We start from the raw sequence: 21,081 nt of genomic DNA, 5'->3' as shown, positions 1-21,081 counted from the left end.
TTCTTAAAGCCAGCAAATTTTTCTAAAGCCATTTAATCTGCTATAGGTTAAAACCTTTAGTCCACAAACTGTGTCATAATATGGTCTCTTTTTGGAACATGTAATGGAAAATAGATTGTTTACGACGAATAGAACTTCTCCAGACTGTGAGCCACATGTTTCAACAGATGCAAAGGAGAGAAAAGAAGAATCGCTAAAGCAAATGGAAACATATAGATGGGATGAATGTATATCACTATAAAGTGAAGATCATAGTTGAGATAGATTCCGAAAACTCAATTTGAAATAAGCTGTACCGAATCACACGAAATGTGTAACTTTCATTTTAAACTTGAGCGGGAAAAATTGCGCTTATCAGTTGTCGTTTGTTACATTCTCATGCAGCGGTGAAGTATCATAATTAAACTTTGATTGAAACTGATTTATTTCGACGTATTCCGTTTGGTGATCGGCTTCTATGACTGGATGTGATAGTTTTTGGAAGTGTAGTCAAAATTTCTAGCTGTCATATTTTCAGGATATGTTTTTGTTTGATTGAGATAACTTAAACCATTCGTCACGATGTTCCTGAGGTTTCTACATAATGTTTCCAAGCGTAGATTATCAAAAAGAGCCTATTCCAGTATTGACAAGGCTATTGTGATTGGAACTCAACCTGATACTTCATCCGATGTATACAAGGTGATGGCTTCTTCTCTTTTGTTCGTTATAGATTTCCATATGTGGTGTGTTGTACTATGGATTTAATTCTTTCGGGTTCCTTGGAGAAATAGATTCCCGATAATCATTTTAAGTAATGAGGCTTCTGTCATATAATTTCACAGGAGAATCGTGAAAGAATGAGAAATGAGGTGCAGAAGTTAAGGGGAGTCGTTCAAGGCATCATTAAAGGTGGCGGAGACAAAGCCATTGAGAGGCATAAATCCAAAGGGAAACTGCTTGTTCGAGAGAGGATTGATCTTCTACTGGACCCTGGGTCGTCTTTCCTGGAATTTTCACAGCTGGCCGGCTATCAGCTTTATGGCAAAGAAGACGTACCTGCAGGTGGCCTGGTCACAGGAATTGGGAAAGTTATGGGGTCAGTCGCTGGTTTGATGATAATAAGCTATAGTTGTAGTTCGAATGGGTGGACTTAATTTCTGTTTTCCACGTTGCCATTCGTAGCATCGCAAACTTTTTGAAATTGCTGAGTTCTCTTTATAACTGTCTCTTAATTTGAACCTATGAAGCTGTGTTTATTATCATTGCTTTCATTTCTTGGTTTACCATAATATATTGTGTATATGGTCAATGGCATAGTCAATGTCTGCTCTTAATGCCGGGTAGCTTATGCCCTGAACATTCATCCTGCTATGAGGGTATTCAAATCCAGTTATTTAATGCGAGTAAAACTTGAGAACTTTTTACGAGATTCTTGCATGTTTATACAAACCATTTTGTCCATAATGAAAGGTGACATCCCTGCAGAAATTATTGAGGCAATAACTTGTATCAGGTTTTTAAGAGGTTTACCTCATTTATATCCTCTTGAAAATTCTGTATAGGTATTGAAAGGTTTTGTACCTTAATTGAAAACCCCTTCGCTATGTTTATCTTGAAAACCTCCGGGATTGCTGAAAGAAATTTCATCGTAGGTCTCTGGCGGCCTCGTTGAAATCCACTCTGAATCAACGGTTAAGAAGCCTCCAAGAATCCTGTTGGTAACTTCTTCATTGAATTCTTGAATCCTATCCTTTTCCTAACTCACCACAGAAAACCTTTTACAAGTCTCTTGGAAATATCTATGAAAGTATGGAGAAATCATGATCGTATTTTTAGGTTGTGTGGAATCTTTGAAAGTTTTTCTTGGAGATTTCTAACTGGCTCTAAACTACTTCAAACTCTCCTCAAATTCTCGGGGAATCCTCGGGAAAATGCCTTGGAGTTGTATTTCCCCTCTAATGGGTTTTCATTGAGATTCACCAAGCCCCTCTGATTTCTAAGTAGCAAATTTTGTAAAGCTCTTGAAATCTGCTCATTTTTGTAGGGGATGTCTTTGCCTAGAAAATTTTGATGGGGAGTAGCTATGGATGAATGTATTAAGTGCAAAGATGGGTCGTAGAGCATATGTCTTGGGTATTCCTTCGTGAACCTCCTTATTATAACTTCCTTTATGTATTTACATGGATGACAGCTTTTTCTGAGGTTGGTTCAGAGGCAGTGGTCATCATCAGGTTTAATGAGTTCATGTTTTCAGAGACATCATTGAAACTAGTACTAGAAGTAGTAAACACTTGACAATATTATTTAGGGATTCCCAAAGGCTTTACACAGGGTTTGAACCTGAGACCATCTGAGCAGTAGCCTAATGTGCTCTATCATGCATCCATAATTAAAAAAAAATCAGCATCTACGTCATGAAGGAATTTTGAGAAAGTCTTTATATGTGAATTCGTGTGAGAGGTTTTGCAAACATTTTAATGAGGTTTTTAGTATCTTATGATTGGCTGATTAAATTGAACCATCTACGTCGTAAGGTTTTCAAAAGACTTCTCACCTACAACTCTTCTTGGAACTTCCAAATTAATAGCATTTAATTTTGTATTGAAAATATCATTGGGCTTACTTATTTAAAATTACTTAACCTGACCTTGCATTGATCATGTATTTGATGTATTCCCTCTTTCATTTTCTTTCAGGGTTGACTGTGTCATAGTGGGTAACGATGCTACTGTTAAAGGTGGAACTTACTACCCAGTCACTGTTAAAAAACATTTAAGGGCCCAGGAAGTAGCCCAGCAAAATAGGTTGCCGTGCATATACTTGGTGGACTCGGGAGGTGCCAATTTGCCACGCCAGGCAGATGTGTTTCCAGACAAGGAGCATTTTGGACGCATTTTTTATAACCAGGCAAACATGTCTGGTTTAGGAATCCCTCAGGTGTGTGGTGAAATTACTTGACCTGTAGATATTTGGTCAGATGGTAATATTTATTGTAAGGGAAGTTTTACACAAGTAACACAAAAAAAATTCTGCGGTATTACATAAGAAAATATGTAAAAAAGTATAGACAAAGAACAAATATAAACTCTTCTTGCCAAAATCGCAAAACTTCCAACGATCAGCACTCTAGATTATGAACTTAGGAAAACATGTAATGGCCTCGGACCATGACAATATTTAAGCCTTGTCCTTGTCGGCCATCATCCTTTTTCACCTAGATTGCAGTAGTGTTGGGCAGCTGCACGGCCGGTGGCGCATATGTCCCTGCAATGGCTGATGAAAGTGTCATAGTCCGTCGTCAGGGCACGATTTTCCTTGCTGGACCACCTCTGGTGAAGGCAGCCACTGGCGAAGAAGTATCTGCAGAAGACCTCGGAGGTGCAGACCTTCACTGTGGGTAAGCTCCATCCCCCCTGCATTGTTGGTGGTTATCTGGTAGGTGTTTTCTTCCTCCATGCCCAATTCAGATCCTGTTTGTACCACCTCCTTGTTTTCTCAAACCTTGGGCCCTCGCTTTGACTTAAGATGAAATTGGTGTCCAATCTGAGCTGATTTTGCTTGGAATTTTTAGCATTTCATATTTTTCCGTTTTTGTTTCCATTCACAGAATATCTGAATTGTAATTCCGTGCCTTAAATTTTGATGGTTTTGATACATTTTAATGTTTAGTAAAATTTATATGTGCCAGTGCACTTTGAACTGATTCTTTGTCTGAAAGTAATGCCATTTAACATACAATGGAGTTCTATTTAAGATTATTCCTCCAGGACAGATGATTATCTTAAAGCTTAGGTCTGCTGCTGTATTATCCCAGCGCATTCATGGCCCAACTGCTAATTTTGTGATTTCCCTCTTGCAATTTTTTTCCTTCATTTTACTTTCATTTCATTGTTAGATGTGGGCTAATTATTCAAAATCCTTTTGATGCAATCTGTGTGGTTAGATGGCTTAAATATCTGCATGCTTGGAAACGAATTATGTGTTTACATAGTGCAAATTTTTGTACACAAGCAAACAAATTATGTGTATGGGTGTGGCTGCTGCAAAGCTATGCACCTCAAACAGACTTAAAAGGATATTGGTGGCACAAGAGGCTTATTTTCTGGTCGCCGTATCATTTCTAGGTATGTGGGTGAAGGAAATCTTGACTCTTTGTTGCAGTTCAACCCCCATTTACAGCATGTGTCTGCGGTCAGTTGCTTGTTGATGAAGAGGAATAACAAATGCATACATTTTGTGTCACATATTAGAAAATTGAGTGTTATAAGTTCATTCGTTAGTTTGAGCTCTACAACTGCAAATTGTAAATGGAGCTGTTCTTTATTTTTACATAGTTGGTGGCAGAATAATTGCTTACAGAAGTCCTGAAAATGATAACAGAGGTGGTAATAAAAATGGCGATGGAGAGGGAGTTACTAACGCAGTGGGAGAGCTAAGAAAAGTCCACCTAATGTCTTTGATTAATTCAATGGTTTGTTTCAATTTTCAGCACATCGGGAGTAACAGATCATTATGCTGTGGATGACAGGCATGCTTTGTTCTTGACTCGAAGGATAGTGAGCAATCTTAACCATGGCTATGGTTCTCCGAGAGTCAGCTGTTCTCAGCCAGAGGAGCCCCTTTACCCTGCTGAAGAGTTGTATGGTATCGTAGGAGATAACCTCAAGAGGACCTTTGATGTCCGTGAGGTATTTATTATCTGCTTCAAAAATATTTTCCTTTGTTCTTTTGTCAATAATAATTGGCATTTTGTGCCACTTTGCCGGCCTCTACTCTATCTAAGTTCCTTGATTACAGTGGCCATTCACATTGCATGGAAAAGGTCTGTGGTTGATTCTCGATCGAGGGAAAATATTTCCCTAGGCAATTACATAATGTGATTTTCACCACTTTTGAAGTACCAGGATTGATATTTACTCAAATATCAATATTATTTTGAAATATTTGGAGCCAATTTTCCTTAATGTCAGAGAGTGAGCTATGTTGGATCATCGAAAGGGACGTAATCCATTTTATCATGATTTTCCTTGGGTTGAAATCCATTGCGTTCTATGTATCTGTTATGCTCAACTCATTGACGTCCTCATTGTTGTTAGTTTGAGAAGGTTGGGAAAGAGAGGATGAAATCTGAGGACAAGAAATGGGGTTGTGGGGGATTGATTGTCTGAGGAACTGAGTCACAGAGCCAATGGCCATCCAAATGTTTTCCAAAGCACTGCATATAACTAGTGACTTTTTATGTAGTCACGTGCATATGTTTAAATTCACACCAAGGGTGAAATTTACCATGGAAACTTGCACTTGTTGTTGTAACTGGTACAGAATTAGAGAAATTTGAGTGACTTTCAGAGTAGGAAAATAGGTAAAAAGAACTTATGGTAACATATTCAAGAAGAAGTGATTATGAGATCTGATCAAGTTGGTGTGCTCTACCACTGCTAACAGATACTGACTATGTAAAATTAAGCTATTTTTTTCCTGCTTTTATTTTTTATGGAGTATCAAGAGCATATCTGACTGGCAAACAGGAGATCTGGGTTTGATCCTGCATAGGCCAAATGATATCTTCATGTTGAATTTCACCCTCGGTGTATAATCCAAACTTTGTTGTTTAATCTGAAGAGGTAACCTGAAAAATATTGTGTGCGCCTCATTTGCTTGGGGTGCACCTAATGGCCTAGTGATTACGCAATACGTTAACAAGTATGAGTTAATGTGCATGTGCGTGAGTGTGAGAGTGAATGTTGATACATATTCACTGTGTGACCCCCCAAATTCTACTCATGCCTGAACTGAATAAGTGCTATTTTCTGTACTAGGGTACCACACTCCCCAGTAATCCTAAAAGATTTGGTGCCTAAATAATGTGCTCAATTCCCAGCCTGAGCATACATAGTGTGGACAGACTGTATCAGAACATGCATTCGTTCTTGTTCTGATACAGTCCAGCAAAATCACTCATGCTTTTACATGCATGCACACAAATTAACTAGTACGAGTTAATGTATTGTGTCTCCTGACATGATTGGTATATCTCTCCATGGTTCATCTCTATTGGGGTTTGAACTTCCATGCTCCTTCTCGGCCTGGTTTGATGCTTACATTATGTGCAATTTAAATAAAAGATCGTAGTACTTTTCCACAAAATATTTTATTATGTACAACGCGTTTTGGCTCACCAAGCCATCATCTGGTAAAAAGACACTGCAAAACATTTGAAAATCATTTTTATACCTTTGAGAGTGGGGGTTTAGGAGGATTTGACATCTTTGAAGGAGGGGGTGGGAACAGGCTTACAGAATGGAGACAGTGGGAAAAGATACAACTACGGGATGTGGGGAACCCACGTTGGAAGGAGGACTCTAGTCATAACTGTAAAATAATGACATGTGGGAAGAACCACAGAAAACGGGGGGGGGGTTGAGGAGAGTAAAAAGGGGGAGGGTTAGGGTTAAAAGAGAGGCTGCGTGTCATTAGAAATGGAGAGGCAGGAGTAAGTAGCGACGCAGGAAAAGAGGCGGGGTACAAAAAAAAGTGCGGAAAAGTGCTACGATCTTTTATTTATTTAAATATGTGTAACTTCCTCCAATTGAAGTCTGAATCTGTTGAACTTAATTATGTGCAATGGTCAATCATTGCAGTCTTCTTTGCTAAGTGTTAGTGCTTAGTTTGGTAACCAACCTTTGAGTTGGTAAATATGCCTAAAATCTATTCAAAATATCTCACTTTCACTTTTCAGGTCATTGCACGAATTGTGGATGGATCTAAATTTGACGAGTTTAAGGCCCGGTACGCGGATACCATTGTGACTGGCTTTGCCAAGCTGTATGGCCACCCTGTGGGAATCATTGGAAACAATGGCGTTCTCTTCTCAGAATCTGCATTGAAAGGTGCTCACTTTGTGGAACTTTGCTGCAAGAGAAAAATACCTCTGCTGTTCCTGCAGAATATAACAGGTGGGAATCATTAATCCATATACAATGTTTTATTTTTATTTATAGGTACTCTCAGGTGAAATTTCAGAAACTTGTGTGCTTGCTCACTCTCTCTCACAATCACACTGAGCGATTCAACCTGAAGATTGGTTTGGTGAAGGTTAAAATATTTTCCCTTCCACCAAAGACACACTAAACTTTCTGCATTATTCAAAGAAATAACCATGGACTATTCATCGGTGTACCATCACGAAGTCACTCACAAATGCACAAAATATAACTCCACCTTGAAATAGTCATTTGCGTTGACTGGGATTTAAACCTGCATGCCCCAAATTCCCAACATGTGCTCTCCAGCGGAAACTACATTATTTACTCTGAAAGGACCCTGGTATTACCCCAAGAGGGTATTTTCCCAGGTTTGTTTGAGAAGCTATTGATGGAAAAATGGCCTCAAAATCTCATTACTATGACCCTATGGCATTAGACTAAGTACTCCAAGGCTGTGGTTATGTATTTTGTGGCTCTTGGAGCTATTGAAATTGCAATGCTACCAGTGTATGAGGTGAAATTGTGGAAGGCAAAAATCAAGGTGAAGGCGGGATATCAGTGACACTGAGGTGAGTGAATCAAACACCAGAGTGAGAAGGGGAAGCGGGATGTAGAATTGTTGCCAAATCACGACTGCACTCATTCTCCATATGTTTAAATGTGCATGGTGAACAGTGGTGAAAGCTGGTGCTGAAAATCTTAGGACATAGCAAAACAGAAGAACCTGCAAAGACATGGTTCTCAGTGAACAACTATTGTAATAATAAGAAGCCTCTATTTTCAACCTTACGCCCTCAATAAACATTCTGGGGAAGCTTTAGGTGGCTATTATCACTTTTTTCTCTGTAAAAGTGTATCCAGCCACTAGAATACAAGCAGTGCTACTTGTTCATGAAACTAGTTGTGCATAATTATTTCAATTAGATTTTTTTGATTGCTCAATCTCTCCATTTATGTGTTTAATAGTTTGCATAGCATCAGGTTGGAAGCATGTAGGAAATGCATTTTCTGTGATGACTGTTTGCTTTCTGCTGACGGGCCTGGGAATTTAGCTGATTATTGACTCCTCTCTCTTGCTGTAGGATTCATGGTCGGTCGTGATGCTGAAGCAGGGGGTATAGCTAAAAACGGCGCCAAAATGGTGACGGCAGTGGCATGCGCTCAGGTTCCAAAAATTACGCTAATTATCGGAGGGTCTTATGGTGCTGGCAACTACGGAATGTGTGGCAGGGCGTACAGGTAAGTTGGATAATTATTCTCCTTGCAAAGGTCGATATACCAAAGTTTGAAGTGTTGTTATCGCAACAACTACTTGATCAGTTGTAGTGAAGTAAATGTTTTTCCTCCAAGCAATAAAGAACGTAAATAAATGCTAGGTGAGACTCAGCTCGCGAACCTCCTTTTCTTCTTTTTCTACTAACGGCTGGTGGTCATTTAGATGTAAATTTCTTCAATATCATCAAAAATTCATCCTTGCATTAGCAATTTTTTAATCTGGGTTTGCATGGGAAAAGGTACTCTTTTGTCAATCTGAAAATAGTTGTTTCTCTTTGAAAGCTATTTTTTTTAACTTTTTTTTGTTTCTATTCTTCATTTTGTGTCCCCCCCCCCCTATCCCTTGATGATCATCGTAAATAATTGGGTATCCCTTTCCCCATTAGAGCACTTCATTAGGTCGCCCTCTGGAATTCAAAAGTTGTGTCCCAGGTGACCACTTCACAAAACGCTTCAATATAGTTGGGATGCTACTAAAGGTATGGGGATTTAATTCCAGTGACCCCATTCCGCCACGTTAGTCCTCGGTTTGCCACCAATCGTTCTGTGAAATGTCCGTCTTCCAGTCTGCACTCCCAATGCAAAATGTGGCTAAAGAGTCACAAATGAAACAACACATCCATCCTAAATGCATCATTATTTATAGCTTTGTTGTATAGTTTTTTGCCTTTGGTTATAGAAATGAAAACTACTTCTTTCCGAGGTTGAGGTTAGTAAAAAAATTTTGTATTCTTGAAACTTACCATTTTTATGGTAAATGAAATAATAAACTTCGTTTGGTTAACTTATATATTTGAAATAGCACGACCTGGGTTTCATAGCATAGTTAGGTATATCGTCAAGTTATAGTTACATCTTTAGGTAACTATGTTATGAAACCTGGGTCGTGCTTTTTCAAATACATGTATAAGTGAACCTAACAAAGTTTATTATTTCATTTCCCGTGATGGAAAGGTTTCACACAGGTAAGCCTGAAATCATCAGTTATTACTTTTAAATTTGCTGTGTGATTTTGCTTAGGCTTTTCATCAGGACAGGTAGTTATGCTTTGTTTTATTCTGCTTTGTTAAATCGAGAGTAAACAATAGTCAGTTAGTTGCTCCAAGCGTAAGAATCGGTGTTGGAATGTGTACATATTTGACTGTCGTTTCGTTTTTTTTTAAATCTTTCTTCACACCTCCTCCTCTTTTTTTTTTGCAGCCCACGCTTCCTGTACATGTGGCCCAATGCACGCATCTCTGTGATGGGTGGAGAGCAGGCTGCTGGCGTACTCGCTCAAATCACTGCCGATCAGAGGCGGAGGGAAGGAAAATCGGTGAGCTCTGCTATTAAACTCCACATTGTTCACGCATCTGCTTTACCTCATTTATCTCATCATTCGGAACCATTTATTATGATAATTATTTGGTTAGGTGGTAATAATATACATTCCTCATGCTGGGTTGTAAAATTGTAAGAATGTTTTAATTAAAACAAAAAACAAGTATTGTTGGAAGCATTGAAAGGAAAAAGCCTTCAGCCAAAATTTAATAAAATAAGAATGATACGGGAGCACCACCGTCATGATCAAGTTGTTCCTCAATGAGGTGTTGCAAGACGTCTAACTTCATGCCAAACGGTGCTGTATTCCTTGTTAGACTGCCTATCATCACTCATTCTTTATTTTTAAAGGGAAAATGGAATGTTAAAAGTTTAAATTTAGCAAACAAATAACTCTCTAGCAAAAGACATAGGACGTAGTCGAGAACATCTCTTGTCACTTTTTATCTTCATTTATTTTTTTTCACCGCCCTGAAAATGGTGCTTTTAAGGCCTTAACAGTGGGGGAATGTAATGAATGACAACGTAGGGTTATCACAAATACTTGTGCACTTGTGCTGGGGTAACGTATCCAGGTTCAACTCAGAACTTGCGACCTGTTCCGAAACAAAATAAATTTGTGGCGGATTACATATGCAGCTGAGGCAAAGGGCACATGGGGGCAGTGATTCCAATGCTTTACTGAATTTTCCAGAGCATTAACATGGAACTGGAAAGTGTTAAAATAGGACATGGTCTCATAGCACAAAAAGCAATATGTAATTGGTACAGCATTAATCAGGGAGTGGGTGCACAGCTATGGCTGTTTTTCTTAAATATACAGCGGACTCCCGTTTATCCATGTTGCGGATTATCTGTGCATGATTTTCACTCTCGCTCAATTTCTCCGCAATCTTTATAATAAAATAAAATAGGACGCAAAATCATCGGAATTACTGGATTAATGCTAGGATACACTGCACTCATCATTCCCGTCAGAATCCCCATTTCGTAAAACGGAAGAGATTGTGTGCTAGCTTGGAACGCACAAACACGGAAGCACCGTGTGTGTGTTCCTGTTTTCCAAGCCTTGCAGTGCACCACCGCGCTCCTTGATCACGGATACACGTCCTGCAGCAGTTGCAACCCGGGCAACTTGTGTGAGACGTGACTGCGTGGAATGGTGCCTGACAGTGTAGTTTCCGACATCACGCAGTGGTTTTGAAGCATTCGTGCAAACCACTTTTCTGTATCCCTGATCACACAGCCTCGGATGTGTGGTTTTCGAAACCAGGCCTTATACTATAGAGCATTAATAATACGAGTACAACCATGTTATGCACTGCTAAGAAAATCGCAAACTGGCAAGGAAGCTCTCATTGAGTCCGGGAAGCGGTCTAAAATAGCAGAATAACGGAATAAGTAATAATATATTGTTTGTTTTATGTAAATTATGAACATTACAAGACATTGAAGTGGAAGTTTGGGTTATTGGTGTTTTCTGATTATTCGTGCCGTCCATCCCCATCATTAACCCGGATAATCGGGAGTGTACTGTACTTCCCAAATATGTACACAGTGAAACAGGTCAATTCGCTCAAGTTTGGAACCATCTTTGTATTGTCATCATTCCAAGTACATAATTGAGAGTTGAGTGTATGTTACTAATCTATTTGATTGGTAAATTGTGTGCAACTCATTAATTTTTGTTTATGGCTTTTATAGTGGACTGCTGAAGAAGAAGCAGCATTGAAGAATCCAATCATAAAAAAATATGAGGACGAAGGAAGTCCTTACTTCTCGAGTGCGCGGCTGTGGGACGATGGCGTGATTGACCCCTTGGACACGAGGTTCATCCTTGGGGCCAGTTTGTCGGCTGCTCTCAACGCCCCCATCCCGGACACTCAGTTTGGCGTGTTCCGCATGTAGGACCCTGTGATGTTTGACGTATAGTGCGGCCGTCAATCAAGGGATGTGTGCTAGTGGAAGAAATTGCTCAACTTACATGTGTTGAAGGTATGGGTCATTGTTGTTCAACTTTTTTTTTTAGTGAGGAGGTGAATCATGTTATGTTTTCATATGTTTTATTTTTTGTAAACGCATTTGAAATGGGGTGCAGCCGTGTTATCACCTCGTGTCTCATATTTTTGGTTGTCCAATTCAATTGAGGACCAGGTTGGCGTAGTGGCTAGAGTGTAGGCCGCCCTCCAGGTGGACCCAGGTTCAAATCCCAGTGTTGGCCCAGACTGTTTGAGAGATCCCTGCTTGAGTGCTTTGTGTTGTAAAATTCATGCACAAACTCTTTCTTTTGGATAGGATGTTGAGCCATGATCGCGTTGGCAACTTTCATCAAGAGAGCGCTCACGTCCCGCTCGACCCATTGTGATGATGGATTACTCGCTCAAAACTCATTCTCTATCATTTTTAAATATTCAGGATTTTTATAATAGACCCTGATCAATATTAGCCTTTTTTAAATTTGTGCCTTGGTATTTTCCTCGATTTAATATTTTTTTTTTACACTTGAGAAACGGGCATATGTTGGCAATGCTCTACTCTTTATAGCGTGAAGATTTCAAGAAGATAGCCTTAGTTTTATACAAGTCATACGCCACCAGAAAAGATAAAATACAATTGGTCGAGAGGGATGATGCGTTCTCTCAAGAGCTAACTAAAGCCCTGGTTTCCAAGAACAATTCATCCATGGCTAAGCGATGAGCAAGTTGTGGCAGCTAGATCACGGTTCTTGGAAAGTTGTCTGCTGGAATGCATCCAAACCGTTACGCAACATTGGAAACCAGGCACCATGCCACGCGGTTGTATCGTGCATAAGTTGCCCGGGAGGTAGCATCTGCAGGATGTGAATTCATGGTTGCAGAGAGCGTTTGCGCACTGTTATGCTTGGAAACCAGTTACATGGATTTCCTGATGATAAGGCAACTGGCCCGTGATCACGCAGCGATTCTAGGAAATGAGGGCTTAGTGCTGATGGTGGGTTTTTCTCTGCAATTCCTCCCCACATGGCACAAATGACCTCAGCTGTCAGTTGCACCCTCTCAATTTTTACCTGCAGACCTATGAAATTTTAAGTCTTCAGTCTTCAATGCACATATGTATTTTGTGAGGACTTCTAGATGTAGATTGTATGAGTTAACGACCCTGGGGAGTTTTTGTTTTTTTTTCCATTCCATACATCTCAATGACTCGACTCCCTTGGCTGGGTTTGGACCACCTCTGTGAATATTTGCTGGCTCTCTTCTTCCATCGTGTGAGGTCCATTTTGGGCCTGACTTTGGACCGCCGTAGGAATCAAAGTTGGAGCCAATGAGGATCAAGAATAAGGATTAGGATAAGTTCAAAAGCTGCTTCTACCCACACTGAATGTGTTAAACCTTGTCTATTCTCATGGAGATTTGAGAAATGAGTGTGACACTGCCTAGAAAATTTTTCAGTACCTGTGTAAAGTTTTAAAAATGTGTGCACAGATGACCATGAGCTGTAAATTTCATAAATATTTTTATACGTTATGGTGGTATTTCAAGCCATTTCGGGAGAGTCACTACCTTACCTGTTAATTGATTTTTGCAAAAATGTGCCTGAATATTTGCCAGGGCTCTGTGGTGTTCTAATTAATGGCTTAAAATTTCACCGGGTTCATCCATAATCTACAAGTGAATGGCATATCACCTAATGCACATTATACAAATGTAATCGCTGTTGTGCATCATGGGAACATCACAATTTTGGATTATTGAAAGTCATTAGACTGTGAAATTTCATTTTATCTTTATTTTATACTTGTTGTTATTGCATTGTATATGGTTATTAATTGTTAACTTCGTATTTATTAGTGTTATGGTAGTTGCTATTTTTTAGGAGTTACAGGTAATTACTGTTCTATAATAGTATGGCATTTTATATGAATCAAAGATGGGGAGAAGTTCAATTGTTTTTACGATATAGAATTATCTTGAAAATGAATTTACTGATGGAATCATAATACTCATGTATATATTTGCCATAGAGGATGTGCGTCTCTCCTTATTCTCTCAATTGCAGTAATGGAGAAAAAATTGTTCTAATTTAGTTAGAAGATATGTATAACATTGACTAAGAAAGTTGATGTCATGTGTTTTAATGAATTTTGGCAGAACATGTTTTGATCATGGGAAGTAAAAGTTATGGAAAAACTGTTCTTAGATGACATAAGCAATTAGGTAAGTTGTGAAGGGAAAGTGTTATTACCTCGATTACATTTCAGGAAATTGATTGCTTCCTTATGATCACTCTCCGGACCAATTGTGACCAACTTTGTGAATTCTAGAATTTAACTGAAATCATTGGTGCCTCAGGAAAATGAATCTAAGCATTTGTGCATATTCTGTACTGCAATACCTTTCATAATATTAAAAAAAATATCATTTCATTTTTGCTGGAAGTTTGTATATTATTTCGCATGATGAAAAACAATTGAAAACTTGGTCAGTGAAAGAGAAAAATTGTCAATCACTGAACATATTTTAAAATAATGGAATATTATGGAATGAGGTAGATATTTAATGGGCAATACTGTTGGTCCCCATCTTGATGTATCTCTTTAAGCTTTGGAGCCTTATTTTGTCTCAAAAAACTTCCATATTACTCTGAGAAAATAGCTTGATGACCTGTTGTGGAGAAGTCTAATCTTGTATCTATGATCCTGGAGCCACCAATTTTAAAAAAACCCATTCATATAAAAGTGATATATTTTGTTTTGTCTGCTTATGCAAGCTGCAAAGCTCTCTCTTTAATTTCTGTAAGTGTCCTAGTCTCATAATATGTGGAATCAATACTTATTTTCTTACTGTTATTAGTGCTCATTGGTTGAACCTTTTTGGTATTAGTCATCATATTTCACAAAGTTTTGTTGAAAGGATTTAAAGAAATTTATGGTGAATCAGTTGATGGAATACCAGAGAATTGAATTTTAATAAAACTTCATGAGAAACATATATGAATGTTGTTAATTTTTTTGCATGTGGAAACATTTGAGGGGAGCATGCATTTTGGGTGTGGAAATTCTATCTCCATCTTGACGAATCAATTTATATTTTTTCTTTGAGCCCAAAGTGTATTTGTAATAATCATCTCCCCCTACATTTTTGCATTGCATGTGTAAATAATTTCATCCAGTCGGAGCTCGTAATCTCTCAAGGGTATGGATTGTTTGGTTGTCCAACTATATTTCCAATAGTGTTTAGTACATACTCCTGTCTCTTCTTGCATTACCAGTAATTGGCTAAATTTAATACCTTCATGTAGTAAGAAGTGAATTGATGAATGCAAATTTTAACACACAGTATATTTTAAGAAGATACATAGATTCAAAAGTTCTGAACAATGAAAACGAACACCGCCTCCAAAATTTCAGGCAAACTTGAGGAGATGGTAATTCTTAAGGTTGCCATTCAGCATAATTTTTATTTCACCAGCTCAACAAGCAACGTTTAAAAATAATTGATGATTATCTAAAAGGCACTTGTCTACTCATAAGTGGCAATGAATAGTGCAGCTCAACCTGATGGCTGCTGCCAATTGACTTTATTTCACAACGTAGCAAGATGCATTTTTTTGTGGATCCCTATATATGTAGTAAACTCCCTGTTTTCCGTGGTGTGGATTATTCATTGTGAAGGATGTTAAAGAGGAGAAATATGCCATTATGAAAAGGCTAGCGGATCGGAGAGAGGAATGGAGAGCTGCGTCAAACGTATTAGGATTTGTATGATGAGACGTGCATGGTTGCCCTGTCTAATGGTGTGCTGTGGGATGTGCGAAAAGTTGTTTGTAGAAAGCAGAGATGCGACAACCCTGCAAAATGTTATGTAAAACGTCCAGATTTAGACAACACATAATGCAAAAATATTATTATTAAAGAAATTGTTTAAAGGCGATCATGTGGTTGGGTGATAACATACAGCACAAAAATACATCAAGTCCAAAATATACTTCATAAAATGCTGAATACGAAAAGGTCCTCACAATTCAATTTTTTCTGCCTCGTCATAAAAATCCGGGCATTAATTGGGAAGGACTCCAATATTTCCTCGGGTAAACCATTCAGACTTCTATCCCCCTAAATGGTTGTATTCCAATGTAGGAAGGAAATTTTATCGTGTCTGAGAGCTGCCTCAGAGGCTCTATATCTTAAAGTCATGATCCTTCCTCACCAAATAACTGTGTAGTGCCTTTCAACCTATCTGATAGGTCCATCCATGCAGGAATACCAATGCATGCTTTATAGGCACCATTAATTCGTGCTTCTCTCCTCCTTGACTGTAATGTTCTCAAGCTCAACATTATGAACATCTCGACAACACTTGCCTACCTTTTTAAATTTCACGTTAGAAATCTTGATGCTAAGCGATGAACTTTTGTCAGCTATTTGATCTCTCCTTTCAGATGAGGATCCTAAGCCGACACCCTGTGTTCTGAGATTGGTCTAAAGAACATTTTATGCGCTAAGTCCACTGGTTTGCTGCTGCTCCTCCTCAGGGGTCTCGTAAAAAAAATTTACTCTTGAAGCTTTGGTCTCAGACCTTTTGATATGAGGTCCCCATTGGAAATCCCTACTTAACATCACTCCCTAGTATTTACAACTATTTGTATCCGTAAGTAATGTTATAAAATGGCAATATAGCCCTATTCACAATAACAAAGACTTTTTCTATTGCTATGCTTTAGGAAGAGTGTGTAAGGGTCTACAAGTTGCAGAAGGCATTGCACTAGTATTCCATTATATCGATATTATCTTGAAAACTAAGGCCCCTTGTATGATTGATGAAAACAGTTTCTTAAAATTTCATTCTCTATCACAGTGTGAGAAGGTGAAATGGACAGAGAGGAAAAGGAACGACGAAGTGCTGGATATGGTTGGTGAGGAGAGGCATCTTTTAGATGAGATTCGGAGGAGACAGAAGGTATGGATGGAGTGAATACTCAGCGGGGAGGGGATGTTGAAAATAGTGTTAGAATGTTAGGGAAACGAGAGAGGGGAAGGAAAAGAATAGGATTTTTAGATAGATTGAAAGGGAGTGGACCTTACAGTGAATTGAAGAAGGAAGGAAAGGGAGGCTCCCAAATCACTTCTAGCGTACTCCATGGAAACCTACCTTAATCGGTAGAATGCTATAATAATAATAATAATCAGAGCGTGAAGTTTGAATGCGACCTGGTGGTGGCACTTGGATACTTTACCTTATATGTAGTTGGAGAGGTTTTTCCAAATATGTATGTTCATAATACATTTATATGATATGTCAAGCATGGCTGGGACTTTGCCATCACTTCTGTATCAAGAGGTTTACGAAATGAAGAGGTTCAGTAGGATGATGTGTTGGCATTTATAATTCAAGTGTGCAGTGTTGGGTGACGCCCCATCTCACTCTGATCTCAGCTGTCCTTGTTGAGGGTGAGTTCATGCTGAATGGACTCTGGGAATGTGCTGATAGATTTTCACTGAAAACACTAAGTTCTGCAAAATATTATTTATTATTTCGATACGAATTTATTAAAATTACAAAACATATTTGTTCACAACCAGGAGTGGCTTAAGGTTTGCGACGAGATTGACTGGCATGAATGGATTATGAACTTCAATGTCATTGAAAAATTTTTCAATAAAATGCCATTGGGATAATTCCATCTCAATTGAATAAATATTTGTCCCTTAAGGTTAGAGATGTGATGGGAATTCCTGTTTTGGTCGAAATTCACCTCAAAGTAAATATAGAAAGAATTGGAATGGGAATGAAATCAAATTTCTAATGCACATTGTGTTGTATGATTCAAGGCATGTTTTCTTGGCAAAAAAATTAAATTTGCCTTAAAAACACAAAGAATTTGTTTTTGCAAAACTGTCTCTGGATATTCAGTTTGAGGTGAATTTTGACGCACCTTGAAATTTTGATCGAAATATGAGAAATTTAGCTGACAAACGTTTGTTGAAGTGAGATGGAATGACCTTTTCATGTATGCATGTAGAATAAATATGTACAATTTATTTTTCTAGAGAGTCTCATAATGTGTGAATTTAGGTTATGATGGGGAGGTCTTGGATAGGTGGATATTGCCTACAGCCACTCCTGTTCACAAGTACATTAATTTTACAGCACCATATATTAATAGACAGAAAGCTCTTCACAAATTTAAAATTTGCACAAGACTAGGAGGAGCATAATCGTAACACGTTAACTAACTGCCTCTCTTGCCCCTCCCCAACGGGCAGTATTAGTAGCAAGCATCGCTTTGTTTGAGAAATGTATTCATAACTGCATTCAAAGTTTTTAGGTCTATACATATACATATTGCACTTACACCTGAAATGCCAGGGTTAAAATTTTTATGATTTTCATTCGTAATGCATTAAGCGATTAATATTTTTCATTTGAAAATTCCCTATTGGTGGTACACACTAGAAGCCTGCTAGCAGTCACATATGGTACGGTATGTGTGAGAGAGGCCAACCCCTCTAGAAGTTTATGGTTTTCAAAATGCCTTGGCTGGCTTGATCATCTCTTGTTGCCGAGGGTACACCAGGGTGTGGGGGCAAAAAAAAAAATGGGTTCATTCACTCATCCTTGAAATGCCATTTGATTTGGGTGGGCTGAAGCGAAAGATAGAGCGAAAATAAAGTCACACTGTCATAATTTAAAAATGAGATGATGCTAGCGTTGCTGCCTGTTTTTCATGGGCTGGTGATGTTTTTAAATTTCTGGTTTGTTCACTCATTCAGGAAGAACCTTTCTTGGAGGGGAGAAATTGCTCACTAACAAGTGAACAACAATGAACGCTGCAAGGCTTATGCACAAGATTGAAAGGTACGTAGATGAGAAGCAGTCAACTGCTCATCATGAGTTCATCTGCTTATCCGTGAAAGGGACAAGGCCATTTTTAGATCAAAGGTGGTGGGAAAATGGAAAATTGGAGTCTTTAATTTTCAAACTTTCAAGGGTCTCTTTTTCTGTTATCACAATTGAAAATAAAGTAAAATTGCTGAAGGAGCTGATTGTAAACCACCTCCACAGTCTTTCAAATGCCGCAATGTGAGTTGCAGTGCTGACCTCTGTGTAATAAGGCAGTCAGATAAGCAGTGGAGGTTCATTATCTCTTTACTCTGGGGGGAACAAGGAAGGATCTCAGCCTAGTAATCATCTAGTCGAGGTTACATACCTGAGGTACCTGATTGCATGGCTCTAGTGTGTACTTGGCTAATTAGTGTTAGGTTTTAAATTAAACTTCAACTTTTCACAGAACCTAACATGCCCACAGTGGATAGATGTTTATTTTGATCAGTTGAGTAAACCCTCACTAATCTTGACGAACCACCGGGGTAATGGATGTTCTTGAGGTCTATCCAAGCCCACTAGAAATGTGGAAATGGAAGCCAAAACTAAAAGAATCACGCAAATCCTGCCACAAAGAGAGAACCAATGTTTGAGCTGGAGTTTGCTGTTCCTTCCCTGTTGAGTAGTTCCCTCAATTGGGAGAGCAGTTATATTTGTTTTCAGTCTTCAAAAGGAAAGAAAACTAAAATTTTTGATCCCTCAATGTGCTTTGTAGCGAAAGTTGTTCACCCATTCCTCATCTCAAGTACGAAGGAGCGTGTCCTTTCTCATTTCTTTTCATTTTCTTCCCGTGGTATCTCCAGGAATTAGTATTTCCTTTCTTCTGTTATAATTGTTTATTCTAATTATTGGAAATTTGTTGCTCTAACACCTCAATTTTGTGATTATTTTCCCTCTTAAAGATTTTGTGATTTTACCAATTCAATATTTTTAAGAGGAAGACTTCAAAATCAATTATACAAGGAAATGACCGCAGACTGGCCGGCAGTGTGCCTTCATGAAGTTACCTGCAAGTGTACATGCGGTACGGAATTTATACTGAGAGAAATGATTTGCCCTGACTGGAATTAATGAATTTCGTCTTGTGGTGATCCAGGTTCCAATCCTGGTCAAGTCAAGTGATTTTTTCTCTGAAGATTTTCATGATGAAATTTTACTCTTGATATAGAGCTCACCTGATAAAGAGACCCTTCCCTTGACTTTTTTGTTGTTCTTTGAATTTAGTTAAATGTCCTTATTCGTGCTAATAGTTATGCCTCGTGCATTTTATTTCTGAATCAGTTCCTTGTATGCCTACTTTTTTCTTTGGAAATTCTTGCTATGTGCTTTCAGGTCAGATTTTGGATTGACATTGCTAGAAATAAGTGATATTTCTGAAGGTTTCACTGGACAAATCTACGGATAGTGTGGACTTCAGTTATATTTTCATAGCCCTTGTATATGTATAGTACATGAAGTACGTAGGATAAAAGTGGCTGAAAATAGTGTTTCTTAAGGTTTTTATGAGACAAATCTATAGATTACGTCCATTTCATATCCGCCTGATCATTAGATCCCATTTACCTGTTGCATATCATTTGGTCATTGTATCTATCAGATCCAATTTGGATTAGTGAGGGTTTACTGTTATTCCACATAGGAAATCTGTCTCTCTAACATGTTAACGTTGATTTTGTTAAGTGGCAATATTTTTGTCAAGGGAATGAAGGGTAGAAAAAGAAGCTTGGAATGAGTGGACCACGCAATGGTGCGCGATTGCGTATCGTCGCCCACCACCTTCACACCAGCATACAATATGGCACTTTCTCTTGTTTCTGGTCTGTTCGTCATTTTGTCACACAAGTCCTTTGCCGCTATGGCACTCTGACGTGCGCTTTCCTTAGGAACTCTTCTCCATTCAGTTGATATCCTGTTCCGCTTGCTGCCAAGGACTAACTTGACCCTCCCAACAAATTTTTCCACCGGCAACACTCACTTTAGGAGTCTCCTTTTTTTTAATTCCAGTCTGCGCCTCACCAGGAGAGGATATTGGCCAGTGTCGAGAAAGCCACGAAACACATCAGGGCCCAATGAATGCAGAGCGCTGATGCGTGACCCACTTGCTCCTCAAACACTTTGTACACAAACTCTTCACGAACCACGGTTGCGTTGTTCCGATGGAGGTGTTCCCGTTCCTCTTCGTCCTTGATGATCCCCACGGTGAAGCTTCGTGGTTCCATACCGTTCAAGAAGGTGATGTTGTTTGCATTGGAGCCGCTCATCTTACCTGTGGAAATGTTAAAAAAATCGATCAATCGATACACACACATATAAATAAAATAGGAAGTTGGTGAATCTATCCATCTGATATCGATGGACTCAATAACAGCTGCACTAATCGTGGTGAAAGTTAGCAAATGTATTTATTTTTTTCTTGAAAAGGTTTTTTTGCCATCTATTTTTTTTTGTAACTTGTCATTAGGACCTAAATTAGTCCCCCATTGGGTCCATTTGAAGTACATTGGGGTCTATGCAGTGCGCTGCATTGGTTCTGAAGATTGCCTGAGATACCACCCTATTAATCAATCATTAGAAGGGCAATTGAGTTACGGACTAATTAAGAGAAAGATCTTCAAACTGAAGATTGAGTAATACTCCTTAAATATACATTAGCA

The 21,081-nt window shown here is 38.7% G+C and overlaps 2 protein-coding genes across 3 annotated transcripts in view; one reads left to right on the top strand and one right to left on the bottom strand.

The window, feature by feature from the left end:
• Nucleotides 1-374: 374 nt before the first annotated feature.
• On the top strand, nucleotides 375-20,518 carry LOC124169459 (methylcrotonoyl-CoA carboxylase beta chain, mitochondrial). Of its 2 annotated transcripts, XR_006867136.1 has the most exons (10): nucleotides 375-681; nucleotides 825-1,078; nucleotides 2,679-2,919; nucleotides 3,201-3,379; nucleotides 4,472-4,670; nucleotides 6,722-6,938; nucleotides 8,051-8,207; nucleotides 9,444-9,558; nucleotides 11,268-11,558; nucleotides 20,432-20,518. XR_006867136.1 is itself a non-coding variant. In XM_046548074.1 (9 exons), the coding sequence occupies exons 1-9, from the start codon at nucleotides 562-564 to the stop codon at nucleotides 11,469-11,471; spliced, it is 1,686 nt and encodes a 561-aa protein (XP_046404030.1). In that variant the 5' UTR covers nucleotides 375-561; the 3' UTR covers nucleotides 11,472-14,533. The 2 variants fall into 2 exon arrangements, 1 of the variants encoding a protein (XP_046404030.1); XM_046548074.1 differs by lacking the exon at nucleotides 20,432-20,518 and having other exon boundaries at nucleotides 11,268-14,533.
• Nucleotides 17,054-21,081, bottom strand: part of LOC124169460 — a 72,951-nt gene continuing 68,923 nt past the window's right edge. Inside the window, exon 8 of the mRNA XM_046548075.1 lies at nucleotides 17,054-20,693. Coding sequence (XP_046404031.1) covers nucleotides 20,440-20,693 — 254 coding nt within the window. The 3' untranslated portion in view covers nucleotides 17,054-20,439. The remainder of the gene's footprint in view (nucleotides 20,694-21,081) is intronic.

Source organism: Ischnura elegans, chromosome 12 (assembly GCF_921293095.1).
Source record: "Ischnura elegans chromosome 12, ioIscEleg1.1, whole genome shotgun sequence".
NCBI lineage: Eukaryota > Metazoa > Arthropoda > Insecta > Odonata > Coenagrionidae > Ischnura > Ischnura elegans.
The sequence above is the reverse complement of the archived record's forward strand: the minus strand, read 5'-3'. Positions and strand labels throughout refer to the sequence as shown.

Excerpts from the sequence above, each read along its gene's own strand:
- LOC124169459 (XM_046548074.1), top strand. The coding sequence starts at position 562 with ATGTTCCTGAGGTTTCTACATAATGTTTCCAAGCGTAGATTATCAAAA. Across the intron at positions 1,079-2,678 it reads GGAATTGGGAAAGTTATGGG|GGTTGACTGTGTCATAGTGG; the intron begins GTCAGTCGCTGG and ends ATTTTCTTTCAG. Across the intron at positions 8,208-9,443 it reads ATGTGTGGCAGGGCGTACAG|CCCACGCTTCCTGTACATGT; the intron begins GTAAGTTGGATA and ends TTTTTTTTGCAG.